General features: G+C 32.4%; 1 protein-coding gene across 2 annotated transcripts; it reads right to left on the reverse strand.

The window, feature by feature from the left end:
- Window positions 1-13,897, reverse strand: LOC130893598 (CD63 antigen-like). Of its 2 annotated transcripts, none has more exons than XM_057799820.1 (5): window positions 13,602-13,897; window positions 5,232-5,429; window positions 1,887-2,072; window positions 545-724; window positions 1-210 (listed from the first exon to the last, which is right to left on the reverse strand). In XM_057799820.1, the coding sequence occupies exons 1-5, from the start codon at window positions 13,674-13,676 to the stop codon at window positions 139-141; spliced, it is 711 nt and encodes a 236-aa protein (XP_057655803.1). In that variant the 5' UTR covers window positions 13,677-13,897; the 3' UTR covers window positions 1-138. The 2 variants fall into 2 exon arrangements, with proteins under 2 accessions (XP_057655803.1, XP_057655804.1); XM_057799821.1 differs by lacking the exon at window positions 13,602-13,897 and adding an exon at window positions 6,169-6,329.
- Window positions 13,898-18,125: the final 4,228 nt, after the last annotated feature.

Below are 18,125 nucleotides of genomic sequence, written 5' to 3' on the forward strand. Positions count from 1 at the left end.
TGTTATAACAAAATTTATTTGTCTACAAATACTGATAGTTCAATAAAATATTCTACGTTCACAAGTTTCGTGTATTTTTGGATTTGTTCGAATATTTGCTAATATGTTGTCGTTATCTAACCATGATAACAGATAAATTTAATACCTAAATCTTCTTTCCCTATTTTTGATGCTGCTTGATAAGCAAAGTGAAAATATAGAGCCAATTATCTGAAATAAAAAAATATTGGGTAAAATATTATTCATCACCTTATAATCACAATAACATTTGAATCATCACGACTCCCTAAGAGGTCACTAGCGACCGACTCTCAAAAACTCAAAGAATTTTTATATTTTATGCCATATTTTATTTCACTTTTAACAAAAAACACTTTTTTCAATCATCTCAATCAGGAAGAGTTCATCATTCTGGGCATTAATGGGTTAAAAAAATACAAACAAGAACAAAAGTTGGATTTCTTGTGCTGACGGAATACCTCCGCCGTTTATAACTCATAAATATTTACTCTATAAACTGTTATCAAAATTTATTAGTATTTACCTCTAAAGATGAAAGGGTCAAAATAACAATTCCGATAATTTTCAAGGAGTTCTCCAAAAACTCGTAAAAAGCTTCCGCACAGCCCTGAGTATATAAAGTTCCTGTAGAATTCTGATTTGAATAGCAAGTATCCGGTGGGGTAGTCCAATCACTCGAAGATTTTATACCACAACACTTAAACTGAAAAAAGAATAAGAATAAGGGATTACATCTCCATAAAATCAATAACAAAAATTTGTACAGTTCGGATCATGTCAGTCGGCGTGAAGTCATGATAACAGGAATATGTTCCATTTGTTTTTTTTTTAGACTGAATTTGAAAATACCGCCAGTTGTTAGTTGCGGTCATCGATAAGGTTTTTGTTTGCGAAAACTTAAACCCTATGGAACCCACGAGAAATTCATTCTCATTGTCTCACTCTGAATCCTTCGATTCGGGTCTAAAACCGACAATGATCAGAAGCTGAGCGATCATAACAGATCATTATTCATTAATTAAATCGAAAAAATTAAAAAATATAGAGTCAACATTGTTTATTTCCTTCACTTACAAAGAAGAAATTGAGCGAAAATTACTCGCTCAATCACACTTTTTCAATTAACAATGAGGTCTATTTAGTTATGTCAAATATCGTTATAGACATAAAAATATCGAAATTGTTTGATTCCAAAGCAACGTGATTGAGAAAACCGTTTATTTATCATTATAAACGCGGAGATCGAACGAGAAAATGACAACGCGCAAAGCAGTTAAACTGAGTGTTCGTAATTACACTGCTTCTGATTCCTTAAAGTCAATCAGAAGGATACCTTCGTATTTAAATGTTCTTGTAGGATCCTTAGAGCACTTGTTTTGGAAATGTCAGTCTTTGCTGGAATGTTTTATGTTTTTAGATTGATAACTGACAACAAATTTTTTTTATTAATTTAATGTATTCTGGAGTAGTCACCATCACAGGACCTCCCGCGCGTGTGTCATCTTCTAATGATTCTCGTCCCTAGCGAAACAACTCCAATTTTTAATTGTTGAAAATGTTGTTTTTGATTTGTGTTGCTCCAAATCCTTCTTCAAATTCTTGAAGGCCAAGGACTCATGGACTACACCATGTCAAAAATACAATTTATATATCAATAGTATTGTTTCTTTCTTCCAGAAATTTTTTCTTCTTCCCCGCTAGAGGGTTGGCGTAGCTCAATTGAAATCTAGCTTGGGTTCAAAATGAGTGTGACGCGGCTCTTTTGTGAATTTTCTAAAGTTCTCTAACTATATAGTTTGTTATGCTTTCAAATTAGAATTTGATAAATGAAATATTATACAAATATATACAAAATTGAAACTTACCTCTTTTTGGATGAGGTCTACCAGCTCTTTGGTGGTGTTATCTGTATTTTGTATGACCGGAGTAAATACCTTTGTTATAGCTGATTCTACTTTAGTTTTGAAAGTATCCTCGTTATTCACTTCCACCATAACAAATATTCCTATAGCAATTTGCATGAAGAATATGATAAGTAAAATAACAGCGTACTAGAACAAAAATAGCCAAAGAAATATTAGAAAATAAGCCTCAAATGATAGGGCTTAGAACAACAACTAGGTAACTTGGACTTTTTTTGGAAAATAATGTTACATAAAGGTTTGTAGCGTTATGATTCAGTTCTTTCTAATGCTATAACTAGATAAGTCATACGACATTTCAATTGGAGGCGCTAAATATGTTTATGAATAGGTATCTTTTAAATCAGATAAATCCTTGTTACTACAATCAGCTATTTTGAGTTACCTTGTTCTTGCTAGACCAAGACCTCGCCAAATCCAGTTTTCTAGTTGTTCAATTAACATATTGTAAATAACCTGAGTACATGTTCAATCCAATGTTCGTTCTGGTAAGTAGTTTCTTCTGGAGAAGCTCATATTTCTACCACAAATAAATTTGTTCCTAGAGCATGCTTGCATGTAATATAATATGTCCAAAAAATAGCTTCCAAAAGGCAGATTTTGTGTTTTTAGAAAGTACTGTAGAGTTGTGAAAAAAGTTACTACTACTAAAGCATCAAGATAAAACTATACTGTTTGTTTTTATCTACAAATACAAAGTGAAGGTTTGCAAGACCACGTTTCTAAACACACTAGGCATTCGTAAAGGTGTTGTTGACATTGCCATGACCAAAAGTACAAAAGAAAATACAATCAAATCCGATCAAAAAGTTCGATACATAGGGCGGATCACTTTATAGCCAATTTGACATAAAACGTAAATATCTAGACCCTTCACTCATCATTAATCTAATGTGTGAGGTAGCCAAACCCTATGCATTTCGAAAAATTTTAAATGAAGAATATAATCTTGGATTCCACCACCCTGTAAAAGATCAATGCCATATTTGTATAAATAAAAAAAACCTCAAGCTCTAACGTTGAAGGATTTGAAGAAACTTTTACGTCTTTTGGTAAAGGATGAAACTAGTTGCAGCATGTTCTATTGGTACCAAGACATACTAGAAATAATGCCCTCTTTCACCAGCAGCGATTTAAGTTGTGAAATAGCAACACTTCCTCTTGGAATTAGTCGCATACCGTGTTTCAGTGATCGATGCAGCATGTTCTATTGGTACCAACAGATTCTAGAAATAATGCCCTCTTTCACCAGCAGCGATTTAAGTTGTGAAATAGCAACACTTCCTCTTGGAATTAGTCGCATACCGTGTTTCAGTGATCGATGCAGCATATTCTATTGGTACCAACAGATTCTAGAAATAATGCCCTCTTTCACCAGCAGCGATTTAAGTTGTGAAATAGCAACACTTCCTCTTGGAATTAGTCGCATACCGTGTTTCAGTGATCGATGCAGCATATTCTATTGGTACCAACAGATTCTAGAAATAATGCCCTCTTTCACCAGCAGCGATTTAAGTCGTGAAATAGCAACACTTCCTCTTGGAATTAGTCGCATACCGTGTTTCAGTGATCGATGCGGAGGACAAAATTTAAATAGATTTGGTGCAACAATGTTTTTGACTTCCACATTTGTACCATAGATTTGAAGTTCTTGGTTGTTGGTCATATCGAAATCCAATGAATTCCACTGTAACTACCGAGTCGGAAAAGGAAACTGGCCGACAGTCTGGAAAACAATTGTCCGAAGTACGAGAAAAAAAAGGAGACAAACATCAGAATATCCACGAAATGTCCTTTGTGGAATCAATAGACTGGAAAGCTTATACCGATAGTAACTTGACTATTCGGAAAGACGTTGTAAATAGTAAGTGGTGAGCTAGCAAAAAATGTGTTGGTTAACTTTTGTTCGGAAGAACGTCCATTTACTATGAGATTTAAAAAAAATTGAAGGAGAGTGTAGAACCCTTGATTGTACCAAAAGAACGAGGATCAACAGCAATTGGAATCATTGCCAATATCAAACGAAAAGTGTACCGATTAAAAATTTCTTTTTACATCTATCCCTCCAGCAAAAAATTTGGGATACAAACCATTATATGAGAATATTCATCACAAAGAAAATATCAAAAATAAGAAAATTGGGAATTTACGTGATCAAGAACTTGAAGAGTCTGGACCTGGGAATGACTTAATTTCTTATTTTTTTAAATATATGAAAGTTTCACATTTTACGATCCAGGTATAAATTGAATTTATTCAGTAGGAGTTCTTCTTCTTCTTCTCATTGCAGGTTGGCGACTATATTTTTAAATGCGTCTCTGTCCTTCGCAACACGTCTCTTCTTCCTGCTGATGCCTTTCTTTCCCTCTATTCTGCCCTGCATTATGTTCTGTAGCAGTAGGTATTCGTCGTGTCCTATGTAAGATGTTTTCCTTATCTTAATAATTGTAAACAGTTTTCTTTAGTGACCAATGCGTCTTAGTACTTCGTCGTTGGTGATTCCGTCAGTCCAGGGTATCTTCAGGATCCGGCCACATCTCAAATGCTTCAAGTTTTTTGATCATTTGAGCTGTCAAGGTCCAAGTTCCCGGAAGTATTGACCACACATAACATTCCATGAATCCTATTCGGACGTGGAGATTTACATTTCTGTTTAATAATGGTCAACAGCTTTCTTTAGCGACCAATGCATCTTAGTACTTCGTCGTTAGTGATTCTGGCAGTCCAGGTATCTTCAGGTTGCGTCCACATCTCAAATGCTTCAAGTTTTTTGATCATTTGATCTGTCAAGGTCCAAGTTCCCGGAAGTATTGACCACACATAACATTCCATGAATCCTATTCTGACGTGGAGGTTTAGATTTCTGTTTGCAAACATTGAGGATTACTTGACAAATGCCTTTCGAGCCATTTCTAGTCTGATCTCGATTTCTTTTAGTTGTATACGAGCAAAATTGTTTTGGAACACGCGGATCCGCGCATGTCAAACATATTTTAGATCGTATATCCTGCTTTGTCGAGTTGGAAAACATTTTTCAAATGAAGATGGGGTATTTAGTCGTTGGTGGAGAAGAAAATGAATGAAACTGTATTAAATATAATCCTGATTTTCTTCTTTTACCCAAATTTGGTAGAGGTAGTGTTCGCGCAACAATTTAAGGCATGCGTGGTGTTTCGAAGTTCGAAATATGGCACGTGTCTATTATCTGACGCATCATATAGAGACAAAAGCACGCGATAATCATGCATAAACTCTACATATATAAATTAAAATATTGTCTATACGTACTGTGGTTAGCATACATGAGCTCTCTCTGAAGGCTCCGCAGCATCCAAAAAAAGCTATGACAAATATAATAGATCCTACTATGATGGTCAAAACAGGCGCTAGACCTATTGATTGATAATCGTCTGGAATTGCATCTGTGTAGTGACTGAAATTCACCTTATATAAGATGCCTACGATCAGAAGAGCGAGTCCTCCAAGCTAAAACAAAAAAAAAATGATTAAAAACAGTTTGAAATTGATATTCATTTCACGAACAAGTTTATTAAGAAGAAATATCAACAACCGAGTTAATTTAACTTGCTCCATCGTTTCCTGCATTTACTATTCCTGCTTACTACTCTTCCTATTTGCCTCCTAATTTTTTATATACATTGTCTTCTGGTCAGCTTGCACTTTATTAGATTTTATTTGGAGTTGTACATTTTAGTTTAATTCATTCTGTTCTCCATTCCTTTTAATTGTTTTCCACTACACATTTTCTCTCACTTTTTTTCTTCTTTCCTATTCATACTATTTGTCATTTTTATCTGTACCAGTCTGTAATATTTTCTTTTTGGCCTGGTCGCTTTTTCTCTCTGTTTAATTTTCTGTATTATTATTTTATTAGCCGCCTTCTGTATCCTTTTCTTTAAATATTTCCATTCATCGTTTCATTTTGGATTGATCGATTTTGGATGCTTTCGTAAATATACAGTTTTTTTGGATACCTATAAATAAAGTTTCACGTGCGAGCTCTTGAGGTTCCTAGAGTCCAGTTGTATCCATTAGAAAAGAACTAATTTTCGTCTGTTTGTTTATTTGTTTTTTCATTCGAAATAGATAGAGAAACTTTGAATATCGTGAAAGGTGTTTATCAGAAATTCGAGTGTTAAAAATATCAAATATTCATCGAAAACATTAAGAATATATTTTCAAATAAGATTTATCAATTACTCACAGAAATCGTAAAGTTAGCTCCTGATAAGTAAAATTTCACACAACTTTCACCAAACGCCATTATGTGATTCTACAAATTATTAAACAATTTTCTTTGATCTTCTATTCAGTAATTACTCATACCTTCTGATAAGTAGGACTTATCTAAGTTTAGTATTTATCTAAGAATGAACGTCATTGAATCATAAGATTCTTAAATAATTATATTTCGATATATAGATAATAATAATAAAAATGATAATAATTCAATTCTCCGATATGAGTTTCGTTGAAGAGGTTCTATAACTTTGTTTTATATTGATCGTTGAATTGGAAAAAGAAAGAACAAAGTTTTATAACCAAAAACACAATGGGTTACAGAAAGACTTTTCGGAAACTATAACTAACCCATAACGAGATTCAGATCACAATTTTCTAACGTCGCATTCAATTCTCGGTGGAAACTTTCGTTTTTTGTGTAATTTTTTCATGATATTTATTTAGTTATAAAATCGATTTTAGGTCTTTTAAAATTGTTATTGAGCAGTTATCAAAAATTCAATCCATCACGCGGATTTTGCATTTTAATACCAATAAGCTGAAATACCGAAGAGTATAGAAACGGCAAAAATCAGTGACCTTTCAATAACGCAGCTCATGAAATTTAACAGTAGACAGTCGTTTAAGGGTAACAAATAGTTTTTACCGTTCAAAATCATATGACTGCGAACAAATTGACTCGGTGAGTTTTCAAACAACAATGAATGTGATCTGTGCTAGTTTCCGAATATTAAGATCAGTCTTAGAGATAATAAAAGTAAAAAGTAAAGGACAGCGAAGTTCAGAAAAAGGAAAAAGTGAATTGTGACGAGGCATTACATGGAACTCGATCAAGATATATATCATTATGAGAGCGAAGAAGCAAAACTTGGTTTAAAAAATACAGTAGGAAGAAATAATAGATAAGGAGTTAAAAATTAATGTTTACAAAGTAGGATGAGTGTAGATTTAGTGAACAAGTAGGTTTTCATAAGAGAGTCTAAAAGATGTTACTGAGTGTCTGCGAATAAGGAGATATATCGATAAAATGAGGTTCCAACGAAAAGCACAAAGAACATAAGTATGTGTTACATCAAAGATTCAAGAAAATTTGCTGTACGGAATTAAAAATAGGTTTTATACAGGATGTTCCGGGACTTGATGCAAAAAATTCGGGAATGAATAGATGAAGTGACCATACGACTCCTCGTTTCTGGGTCATATGCCGAATATTATGTATTTTTAATGAATGATTACGTATGTTTATGTAGTGTGATGAAATAAATAAATCTACACTACTACCTGGAAGCCGGGGGCGGTTCATGTCCTATGGTTAACAATCCGTAGCTTTTATACAAGGACAGTATAATCTAAAGATAAAAAAATGAATTTTTCAATCAAAAAGTACTCTTTGTTTAACAATATGAAATTTATGGCTTAGGAGATATACAGGGTGTCCCACGATGAGTTAATACTATCTGTATATGGCAAAATACTTATAGTAAAAACAAAATTTCAACTAAAATATTTTTAAAGATAGCCGACTTTGTTATTATATATATCAATAGAGCATACTTTATATTAATATATTTTTGAAATCTACGTAAATTATAGTATACTTTTGTCTGAAAACTTTTTTCGGAAAATACATACTTCTTGAGTTATTAATTTTTTTTGTCAAAAATTGCAGATCCTTGTAAATTATTTTTTTACGAGAACACCCTTAAAGATATGAAAATGGTTTCTATCTGGTTGCTATAAGCAGGGTTAGACGTATTTGAACCTATGTTGAAAAATTATTTTATACAGGGTGTGTATAAAAAGTGTACAAAGTTTAACTTCATGAATATTGAATTTTTTCATTTTTTTAATTATAACTACCCAGTTTTTTCTATTTTAATGCATTCAAGGATAAAAAATAAAGGAAATTCATGCATACTTTTCTATACCTAAACCTTACCGTTATCCAGATATTAAATATTTTCTGTAAATTTTTAGACATGCAATGAAGAAGAAATTTGATATTTATAAAGTTAAACTTTGAACACTTTTTATACACACCCTATATAAAAAAAATTTTTTTTCAATATAGATTCATATATGCCTGATCTTGCCTAAAGCAACCAAATAGAAACAATTTTCATATTTTTAAGGGAATCCACGTTGAAAATACTAATAAAATAATAATAAATAAAATACTAGAAGTATTTTACCATATACAGATAGTTTTAATTCGTCGTGGGACACCCACCCTGTATAGATTCATAAATTATTATACATGCCAAAAACACCGTTCGTCATAAAGAGACATTCTGATGGAAATTATCATAAATTGTAATTATTTATTGAAAATAGGTACGGGATAGGTACGGGAAAAATTAAAACACAATAAAACATTTCTAATTGAATTGCATACTGTCGAACATCGTGTAACTTACATAAGGAAAAAATTGAAATGCAGAAAAATTTGAACAACGTGGAATTCTCCTGGAATTAGGTCAACTCTAATCCATCTCCCAATATGGTTCGATGATTACTTGATGACTGTTTCATATAGTGGACCAAATTTGATATTTTTGAATCAAAGGGTTGTGAGGAAATTTTTTTTTACTAATATCGAGCCTTATTTTAGAAGACCTATAATTCCCCTTGGATCAAAATTGATATGGAGGTTAATTGCTCACAATGGAGAAGTTTCATGATGTTGTTAATATTATATTTAACGTGATGCTATTAAAATATAGATCAAAAGTAATTAATCACTGAAAAAATTTTTGAAATCCATCTATAAATGAATAAATTATTAAAGTTTACGTATTTTAGTACGGAACGTCTGTGGTTTCTGATTCGCCTGTGACGTCATTTGACCTATTCAATATCACCGCACCACGAATCATTCAAGTATTAGTTTCCGAGTTGCGCTAGGGTTCTTGCTTCGTTCTTGTTTATTTACGTACGTTTTTAGTTATTTTGTTTATGGTATCATTGCAATATTGAGGCTTGATTGTGTTTGAGAAGGAGCTAACTGAACTTGTACTGTTCAGTGAAAATATTGATGCTTTTGATTGGGAACTGCTTAGAGAAGATATCGATATTGTCGATGGAGAGTGCTGAGGAGATTCATAAACAATTTGGGAGTATTTATTTCCCGTATTTTTCGCACTGTTCCTCCTTACAATTGTTTGCACTCCTTTGTTTCTCTTTTTATTGGGATGATTATCTGATTCTGTAAAAATAATGCTCTCTGGTAGCGGATACTCTATTTCATCTAACTCCATTTCATCACTCACAATCATTTCCAAAGATTGAAACGAAGATGATTGACTTGAAGTCGACGGTACTTCTTTTGTTAATAGATTTTCATAAAAGTCAATTCGACGTCTTTTTTCATACGCTACTCGTTCTTTTTGAGGTTTCACCGCCTTTTGACAGTCAATTTATGAGGACATATTATGTTGGCTTTTAACTTCAATGTTCCCCCAACTAGTCGATGTTTAACTAAATTTTCTGTGTCATTTTCAACCTGTAAATAAATTCGATATTCACAGTGCTTACATACATATGAAGTAGATAATAAATATATTTACATAAAATATATAGTTATTTTTACTGAATTAGTTATTCCGGACCTACTTACGATTCAATAGGTATATCGATCAGAAATAGGCACCTATTATTAATAGTTACTAACATCAAAATGATCTTCACACACATATTAGTGCTTTTAGGGCCAATTAAATCAGTTTGCAAAGATGGCAGTTTCAAAACAGGACACGGAATATTTTTCCTGCTTTCTGATATTTTTTCAGTGCGCTAAATAAAAAAATACAATTGGAATCAACCACTTTTTCCTTGTTGTTATATTATTTGGTGCACGAAAAAAAAATTATTGGGATTTTTAACTGTTGTGCTTTGACACATAGGAACAATACAATATTTGTAGGCATTTTTTTTAACTTCTGTTATCGGGTAATAAACAAAATGCGAATCGAACGGCGCAAGCAACTACACAACAAATACATTCGTACGTACTCAGCGAATACGTTCTGCGTCGTCTAGGTCAAATGACGTCACACGATGGAGCGCCGCATGTAATAAAATTATTCTTGCAAACGCAACTTCAAAGTCCCATAACTTTTTAATTTCTTGAGATATTTTATCAATTCTTTCACGTGTTTATTTTATTTTACTAAAATTTTTATAATTTTTCTACAAAAAAAATGAAAAACTTCTTCATTGTCATATTTTGGACTCCCCTATACGCCTTTGCTCTGTATCGATTCTTATGCGAGATACCCTGTATTTTACTTTGTTTTACTTCATGCTTTCAATCTAATCACACTGTATATTATTATATCGACCCCTTCAGAGTATTAGGTTAACTTAAACCTAAATGATTTGTCTTTTTCTCCCCAATACTCTTTCTTCAATATGTAATTTTAGCAAAAACTTTTCGTAACGTTTTTTTCCAAGGAAATGGGATGTAACTTATCAATCGGCCTGTGGCGGTTTTCTAAAATATTTTGTCATTTCATTAATTATTGCATAAACACATCCAATATCTAAGAGAATCTGGTTTGTCGAATTTCAATTTATATTTTATATTTCTTTCACAACTTTTGATTGCTTCATCTGGATGATTCCTGATTATTTGTTTGGTATTACTCATTTCGAGCCAAACCGTATTAAGCGGTGTGAGGACGTATTATCTATGTTTAATCATTAAATAAACACCAGGAAATAAAAGTGATAAAATGACTATCCTTGATTGCTACGATTACGTGGAAATTTTTCAGGTGGAAGACGACATTAGATAGCTGGACTACAATCAACAGTGGAGACACTTATTCAGCAATCTGTGTACTATAGTACATACTTTTTGTGTAGGGTTAATGAAAATTACTTATAACTACATGATTATATTTGTTAAAACAGATGGTTTAATTATTTTAAGACGCCGGCTTTTACTACTCCGATTAAATAACCTTTTATCTGGTCTATTGACACTTTGTAAAGCTATTTGTCACTGAATTGTACAATCACCTCGCTTGAGCGTTCACATTGGCAACGCTCAAGCGGTAAGTGTGGAGCGATGCCGCTCCAGCGGTGTTAAAACATCTTTCTGGCTATAGATTTTAAATGAATGTGTACACAATGCAAAAGACCGCCGCTCAACGTCGCGCGATGAAACGCATCGCGCTGCTAGAGCTTCGATCTTGTTCGTTTTTTTGAGCTTCATCGCCTCCAGAATATTCTTCAGAAACACATCTTCAAGAAAAACAACAAGGATTTACAGTACCTCCAGAATATTCCTCAGAAACACATCCTCAACCAACAAGGATATAGAGTGCTTTCAGAATATTCTTCAGAAACACATCCTCAAGAAAACCAACTAGGATATATAGTGCCTCCAGAATATTCTTCAGAAACACATCCTCAAGAAAACCAACAAGGATTTACAGTACCTCCAGAATATTCCTCAGAAACACATCCTCAACCAACAAGGATATAGAGTGCTTCCAGAATATTCTTCAGAAACACATCCTCAAGAAAACCAACTAGGATATATAGTGCCTCCAGAATATTCTTCAGAAACACATCCTCAAGAAAACCAACAAGGATATATAGTACCTCCAGAATATTCTTCAGAAACACATCCTCAACCAACAAGGATATAGAGTGTCTCCAGAATATTCTTCAGAAACACATCCTCAAGAAAACCAACTAGAGAATATATAGTGCCTCCAGAATATTCTTCAGGAACACAAGCTTGTAGATTGCAAAGCATCCATTACTAGTTACATGCATTGTCCTTTTTTTCGTTTTATTGTATTTACTATAAACGTATCATAAACATACAAATAAAAATGCATAACTGATTTTTCTTGCTTGATTTTTCCCAGAATGTAATTAAACTTTTCCACTGATATTCTTAAAAACTGAAAAAATCTTATTGGATCACTACGAAGTTCATGATGAAGGTGATGGAATTCACCATAAGCAAATCTATCTCTATTAAGTTCATGAACGCCTTGTATTTTTTTGCTTTTCTTCAAAATGTGCGCAGTACCTTGTTTTGGAATCTGCAGGATCTCTATGTTGGAATTGCTGGCTGTCCTCCAGAGCTAAATTTCGTAACTCCATACCGCCTTGACCATGCTTTTATTGCCTTCGGTCTAAGTGAAGTCCTAAGTATTTAACTTGTGGAAGTTTTGCTTCATTAATTTTTTACAAGAGGACATGTTTCCTTTCCAAGTGTAAACGTAACATGAACGGACTTGGATTCATTGGTTTCAATACGCCATACTTTGAACCATAAATGAATCTTGTTTAGATTCAGCTGCAACTTCCTTGAGGCAGCTGTGGGATATCTGTGGGACAATAATATGGCAGTATCATCAGAGAATGTCCCCAATGCTGTTTTGCTAATTAGTAGTAGATTAAATACAATTTGTACTATAATACTACTTTGACGAAGGCTTGTGAGATGTCCAAGAAGGCTGCTGAGCAATTTCTTTGATTAGTCGGTGTGCCTTGTGCCATGTTTATTTTGGAATCCGAATTGATGTTGTGGTATGACTTTTGTTTCTTTTAAAATGCTATTTGATCTGTTCATGTAATTAGATTTTTTCAAATACTTGGACAAGATGAGCAGCAAGCTAATAAGTGTAAGGTCTAGTAAGATGTGGCTTTATGTTGTCTTTCCCTTGTTTTGGAATCATAATTATTTGAGTTAATTTTCAGGTACTTCGTTATATAACTAATTCTGCATTTAAATTTATAAAACAAGAATTTAACAAAATTAACAATGTCCAATTAAAGTATATCGGATGTCTGCGAAGTAGTAACGTTTTTCGTATTTATTTACAATCATGTTCTTCATTCATTTACATACTATAATTCACTTAACTTATAATAATTTAAATAAACTTAGTTATATACCACAAATAGAATTCTACAAAGTTCTAGAACAAAAAGAAACAAATAAATAGACAATTCTAGATATTATTTGAAAGAAATATTGTGAATAAACCGCTCGCTATAATAAAAAGTTCTAAGAAGGAACATCAAAAGCGCTTCCGCCATTTATAAAAAAGTAAAAGACGCCGCGTGAATTCGCCGAATTATTAAAATTTCATACTAGCTGGACAGGGCTGGCCTAGGGAACCATTTTGCGATCTTGTTCATAACAATATGTTATAGAACGATTAAGACATTATGTCCATCGGATAATCGCACGATTTAGTTGTTTTAATTATCCATTTAGCGGACAACTAGTGATAGATTATTATTTTCTTTAGCCACTACTTTTTCTAAATATTTATCAATTACCCAATAACGTAAATTGAATCAAATCATATGTGTTTGTAAATACTTGTTAAAAGAAATTTCTTATTTGAATGTAGGAGTACTTACAGCAAAAATTAGATTTGCTCCGGCAACTAAAAACTTCACAATCCCCTCTGCACAACTCATGGCAGCACTACACATATTAATTACTTATCTATTGTACAGTTTATTAGACGAGCCAGGTACTCCAGGTTATCTTTCACAAATAAAGGTGACACTATTGATAAGGCTATTTTTATATGAATTCTACCACATAGATAACACTAATAATTGTAAACATTTTTACGCGATAGATCTACCAAAATTTTCACTCACAAAATAAATTTATTTTTTTTACTTCAAATTCTTCTTTTTATAAATTACAGTGGAAATATCCATTAGAGTGCATAGTGAGTTATTGAAAAAAATTATGTTAACTTATCTAGAACTAATTATATTTTGGTACTAAATTTAAAGTCTTCCAAGTATTTGAAAAATTTCTGTTTGATAATGAGGATTTAGAATTTCTAGTAGAGTGTTTCAAAAATCTTCTTTTTTTTAAAATGTTGCTGGCAACTAGTTGAGTAGTATTACCAACTGTCAAAATCAGCTGTGGCTCGTATAAAAATGATCATCGTGGGGTAAACAAATGCTTTTACCGTAAGTTTGTGTGTGGTTTGTGAAGTTATTTGTTGAATTTTACACCTTCTGATGATTTATAGTTTTATTTCTTGAAGAATTACTACGACTTATTTTTTTTTCGACTATTCAGTGTTGGGCTTAGTGTAGATGAGCGTTGAATATATTGAAAGGTGAATAGATTGGAAACTAAAGCTCTCTTTATCTAATGAAAAGAAATTAACTCAACCTAAAGTTTATCCTTATACCTTTGCTGCAATTGAGTTATCACTTTGCATCTTTTAGCTTTTTTTTTTAAATATTGCTGGCAATTAGTTGTACGGTCTCACCAACTGTCAAAATCAGCTGATGCTCGTATAAAAATGGTCGTCGTGGGGTAAACAAATGCTTTTACAACAACCCTCACTAACGGAAAAAACCAAGAAAAACTAACATGGGTATAAACGTGAAAGTTGATTGTTTACCCCACGGCCGTATATAAGCTTACCCTAGATTGTCTAATTAACAGTTTTTTGACACAAAAATCTGCTTATGCTGCAAGTGCTTATGGAATCATCATATTATGAGTATCCAATCAGCAGTTTTTGAAAGTTTGGTAGGATTCACGCAAAAAGGGGATCCTTTTTGCAGTTTTTTTCCATAACTAGATTGGTTGCTACTTTCTAGATATTTCTGAGGTTCAAATTGAAGATATTGTCTACGTATAAGAGCTTTTTTATATGTTGAGTATGCAGACCTTATGTATGTATGTATGGATTTGGGGTCTCTCATACACTGCGACCCAAGGGATTGTTCTTTAAATATTGGGTGTTTTTGTTCAAAGGCTGAAAGTATACTACATAAAATAGTTACAGATTTCTCCATTGCAGTCAATGTTTACTTAATACCGGTAACTGAGAAGAGGTACCTAAAATGTTATGTGGGCGAAAAGGGGTAGCGTGTATGAGAAACCCTGCCTTTTAATGAGATCCAAACCATTCATAAAATTGATGCATATCAATAGGTTGGGAGATATATAAATAGTGAATTCATCTTATTCTTAATAATAATCATTTTTTTTATTTCTTGCTTTTTCAGTAAATAGTAACGAAAAAAATCTGGCATTAAATATTTGAGTCGATCCCTGAAAATATATTCAATACCTGCTTTAATGAATTCATAAATTTACGGCTGTGTTTATTTCAGAAACGTTTTACGTTTAAAACAACAAAAATCAAATTTAGATTTATAAAATATGATTTCAGTGATAAGTCTCTGTAAATACCATTTTAGAGAATTTATATACTTTCCAGAATCAAAACGTTTTGAAAAGGATAAACTTCCGAAAAACGCCAAGAGGATTTGGAAAGTAAAAATGATAGGGAATGGTCACAATGGAATAAGGACTAAGAAAATATACCTGGGATCGTGCGCATGCACGAAAAATGGTCAAAAAACGCCTATTCGGGCCCCGGAAAAGAAAAGAAAAATAGAAATACGATAGTTAACGCACTGGACCTAACCTAACCTAACTTTATCTTACCTAACTTAACCTAACCTAACTAAACCTAACCTAACTTAACCTAACCTAACTAAACCTAACCTAACTTAACCTCCTAACTCAACCTAGCCTAACTTAACCTAACCTAACTTAACCTAACCTAACTTAACCTAACCTAACTTAACCTAACCTAACTTAACCTAACCTAACTTAACCTAACCTAACTTAACCTAACCTAACTTAACCTAACCTAACTTAACCTAACCTAACTTAACCTAACCTAACTTAACCTAACCTAACTTAACCTAACCTAACTTAACCTAACCTAACTTAACCTAACTTATCCTAACTTAACCTAACCTAACTTACATTTTTGAAAGTATTCCTTTCAATTTTAATTCAAAAAACCAAACTACAAAAAATGTTTTAAGCTTGCAATGTTTTATTTACCACTAATTTAAGGAAACGAGCAAAATGGCGGATATTTCTTCTCCTACTTACTACCTGCGGATGAAATGACCACGATTTTCGACCTTGCGAGGTCGCGGGAATTTCAAAAATATTGACGTCACCTGTAAAATTTCATTGGCGTTTTTCGGAAGTACAGCAAAATATAAAAAGTATTTATCTAGAAATTATTTGCAGAATCGTTTGGTTTACAAAATAAAAGGTCACCCTGTTGTCTTAATAAAAATTAATAACACCTATTATTTTATTTATTTGGAAGGTGAATAATCATATTTTCCATCTCAGTCATTTGATATCAGTAATATTTTATTTTAATTTACACCGTTTTGTTTGTCTAGTTATTCTACCATTCGACGGTTTTACTTTAAATCCTTTATGCTGAACATGCGTCATAAATATGACTATAATATTTTTATGGTATACCTAATAGATAAAATCTCTCGATTTGTCAATGTTCGACAATAGCAATTCTATGAACTGATAAATAAATATCTGATGATATTTTATCCATATAGAAACCTTTTTTATTAGTGGTTTTATGAAAAACAGTTATTCTTGATAAAAAGTTCTGCATGGTTCAAAAGTTATAATGCAATTATCAGATATCCATTTTTTGATGCAGTATACGAGGTTTGTCAAAAAATTTGAATATTATGCAAAAGTAAAGAATCCTTATTTTTCGCAATTCAGAAAAATGTTATAAAGTTGTTTTGAATTAAAAGTTATATTCAAATATTCAATTACAGCCATTTATTATGAATATTCAGTTATTGTGATTATTTACTAATCATTACGTATTAATTATCCTGGCTGGATACAGTTTATCTTTGTACCTGTTAAAAATATGAAAACCTTTCTATTCATCACTGTTTTTGGTAATTTTTTAGCTTAGGTTGCATACGCCCGATTTACTTAAAATTTTAGTAAGTTATACAGCTGAAAAAGATGTATATATATATATATATATATATATATATATATATATATATATATATATATATATATATGTTGGGTGGCGCGGAAAACATTACTTCACATAGTTTTTATGGTTTGAACATTGGAAAATATCTTGAATAGTTGGTATTTTGCAAATACTTGATGTTGGAGAGGGTTAGGGACAGGGGGAGGGGCTCTGGTAAAAGCTTTTGTCAACTCTCCTCCCCGCCCCCAATCCTCTCCAACAATAAATATAATTAGTTACGAGTAATGTAATGACACAAATCAATTTCTAACAATAATAATTTATTTACACGTACAAATAATTCTATAGAATACATTCGTGACATTCCTTCAATAATTGTTTCAATTCTATTTGAATATGAATAATTTATTTTAAATAGAAATTCCCCAAAATTCTGACGATAATGAGATCTAGTTCTTCCATAACGAGGTAAGTAACCTAGCCTAACCTAACCTAACCTAACCTAACTTAATCTACTCTAAGCCAACCAAACCTAAGCTATCTAAATTTTCAATGTAGAAAAAGTATGTGAAGGAATAATTTCCGCGCCCAACATATATACATCTTCTTTTTCAGCATCAAAAACTGTATGAAATACTAAAATTTCAAGGAAATCGAGCTTGTGCAACCTAAACTAAATAATTACCCTGTTTTTAAACAGCCTTGCAATTTACTTACGTAATGAATGCATGATAATTATTTATTGTAGAAACTGAAAAATTCATACGAATATTTATTAAACAGAAACATAATTAAAATGTCCTACAGCTTTGATATATCCACCTTCTCTTTGTAAACATTTAATTGTTCTTTTGTCAAAATCTGGCATTACTTTCCGTATCATATTTGGAGTAACTTTTTAGCGCTCTTAGAAATAATCCTCTCCAAATGGTCTGCATCATCAAATGGCTTTCGCTGATAAACCTGCTGTTTTAAGTAACCCCATAAAAAATGTCAAGGGGAGTCAAATCAGCAGACCTAGGAGGCCAAAAAATATCTGAATACCTGTGAATCACCTTCCCATTAAACATATTTTCAAGGAATACTCTAACGTTTAATGTAC

This window comes from Diorhabda carinulata, chromosome 5 (genome assembly GCF_026250575.1).
Source record: "Diorhabda carinulata isolate Delta chromosome 5, icDioCari1.1, whole genome shotgun sequence".
NCBI classification, from domain to species: Eukaryota; Metazoa; Arthropoda; class Insecta; order Coleoptera; family Chrysomelidae; genus Diorhabda; species Diorhabda carinulata.

Coding starts and splice junctions, on each gene's coding strand:
- LOC130893598 (XM_057799820.1), bottom strand. CDS start 13,676: ATGTGTAGTGCTGCCATGAGTTGTGCAGAGGGGATTGTGAAGTTTTTA. Junction 2,073..5,231: donor GCTCATGTATGCTAACCACA/GTACGTATAGAC, acceptor TTTTTGTTCTAG/TACGCTGTTATTTTACTTAT. Junction 211..544: donor TGACCCTTTCATCTTTAGAG/GTAAATACTAAT, acceptor TTTTTATTTCAG/ATAATTGGCTCTATATTTTC.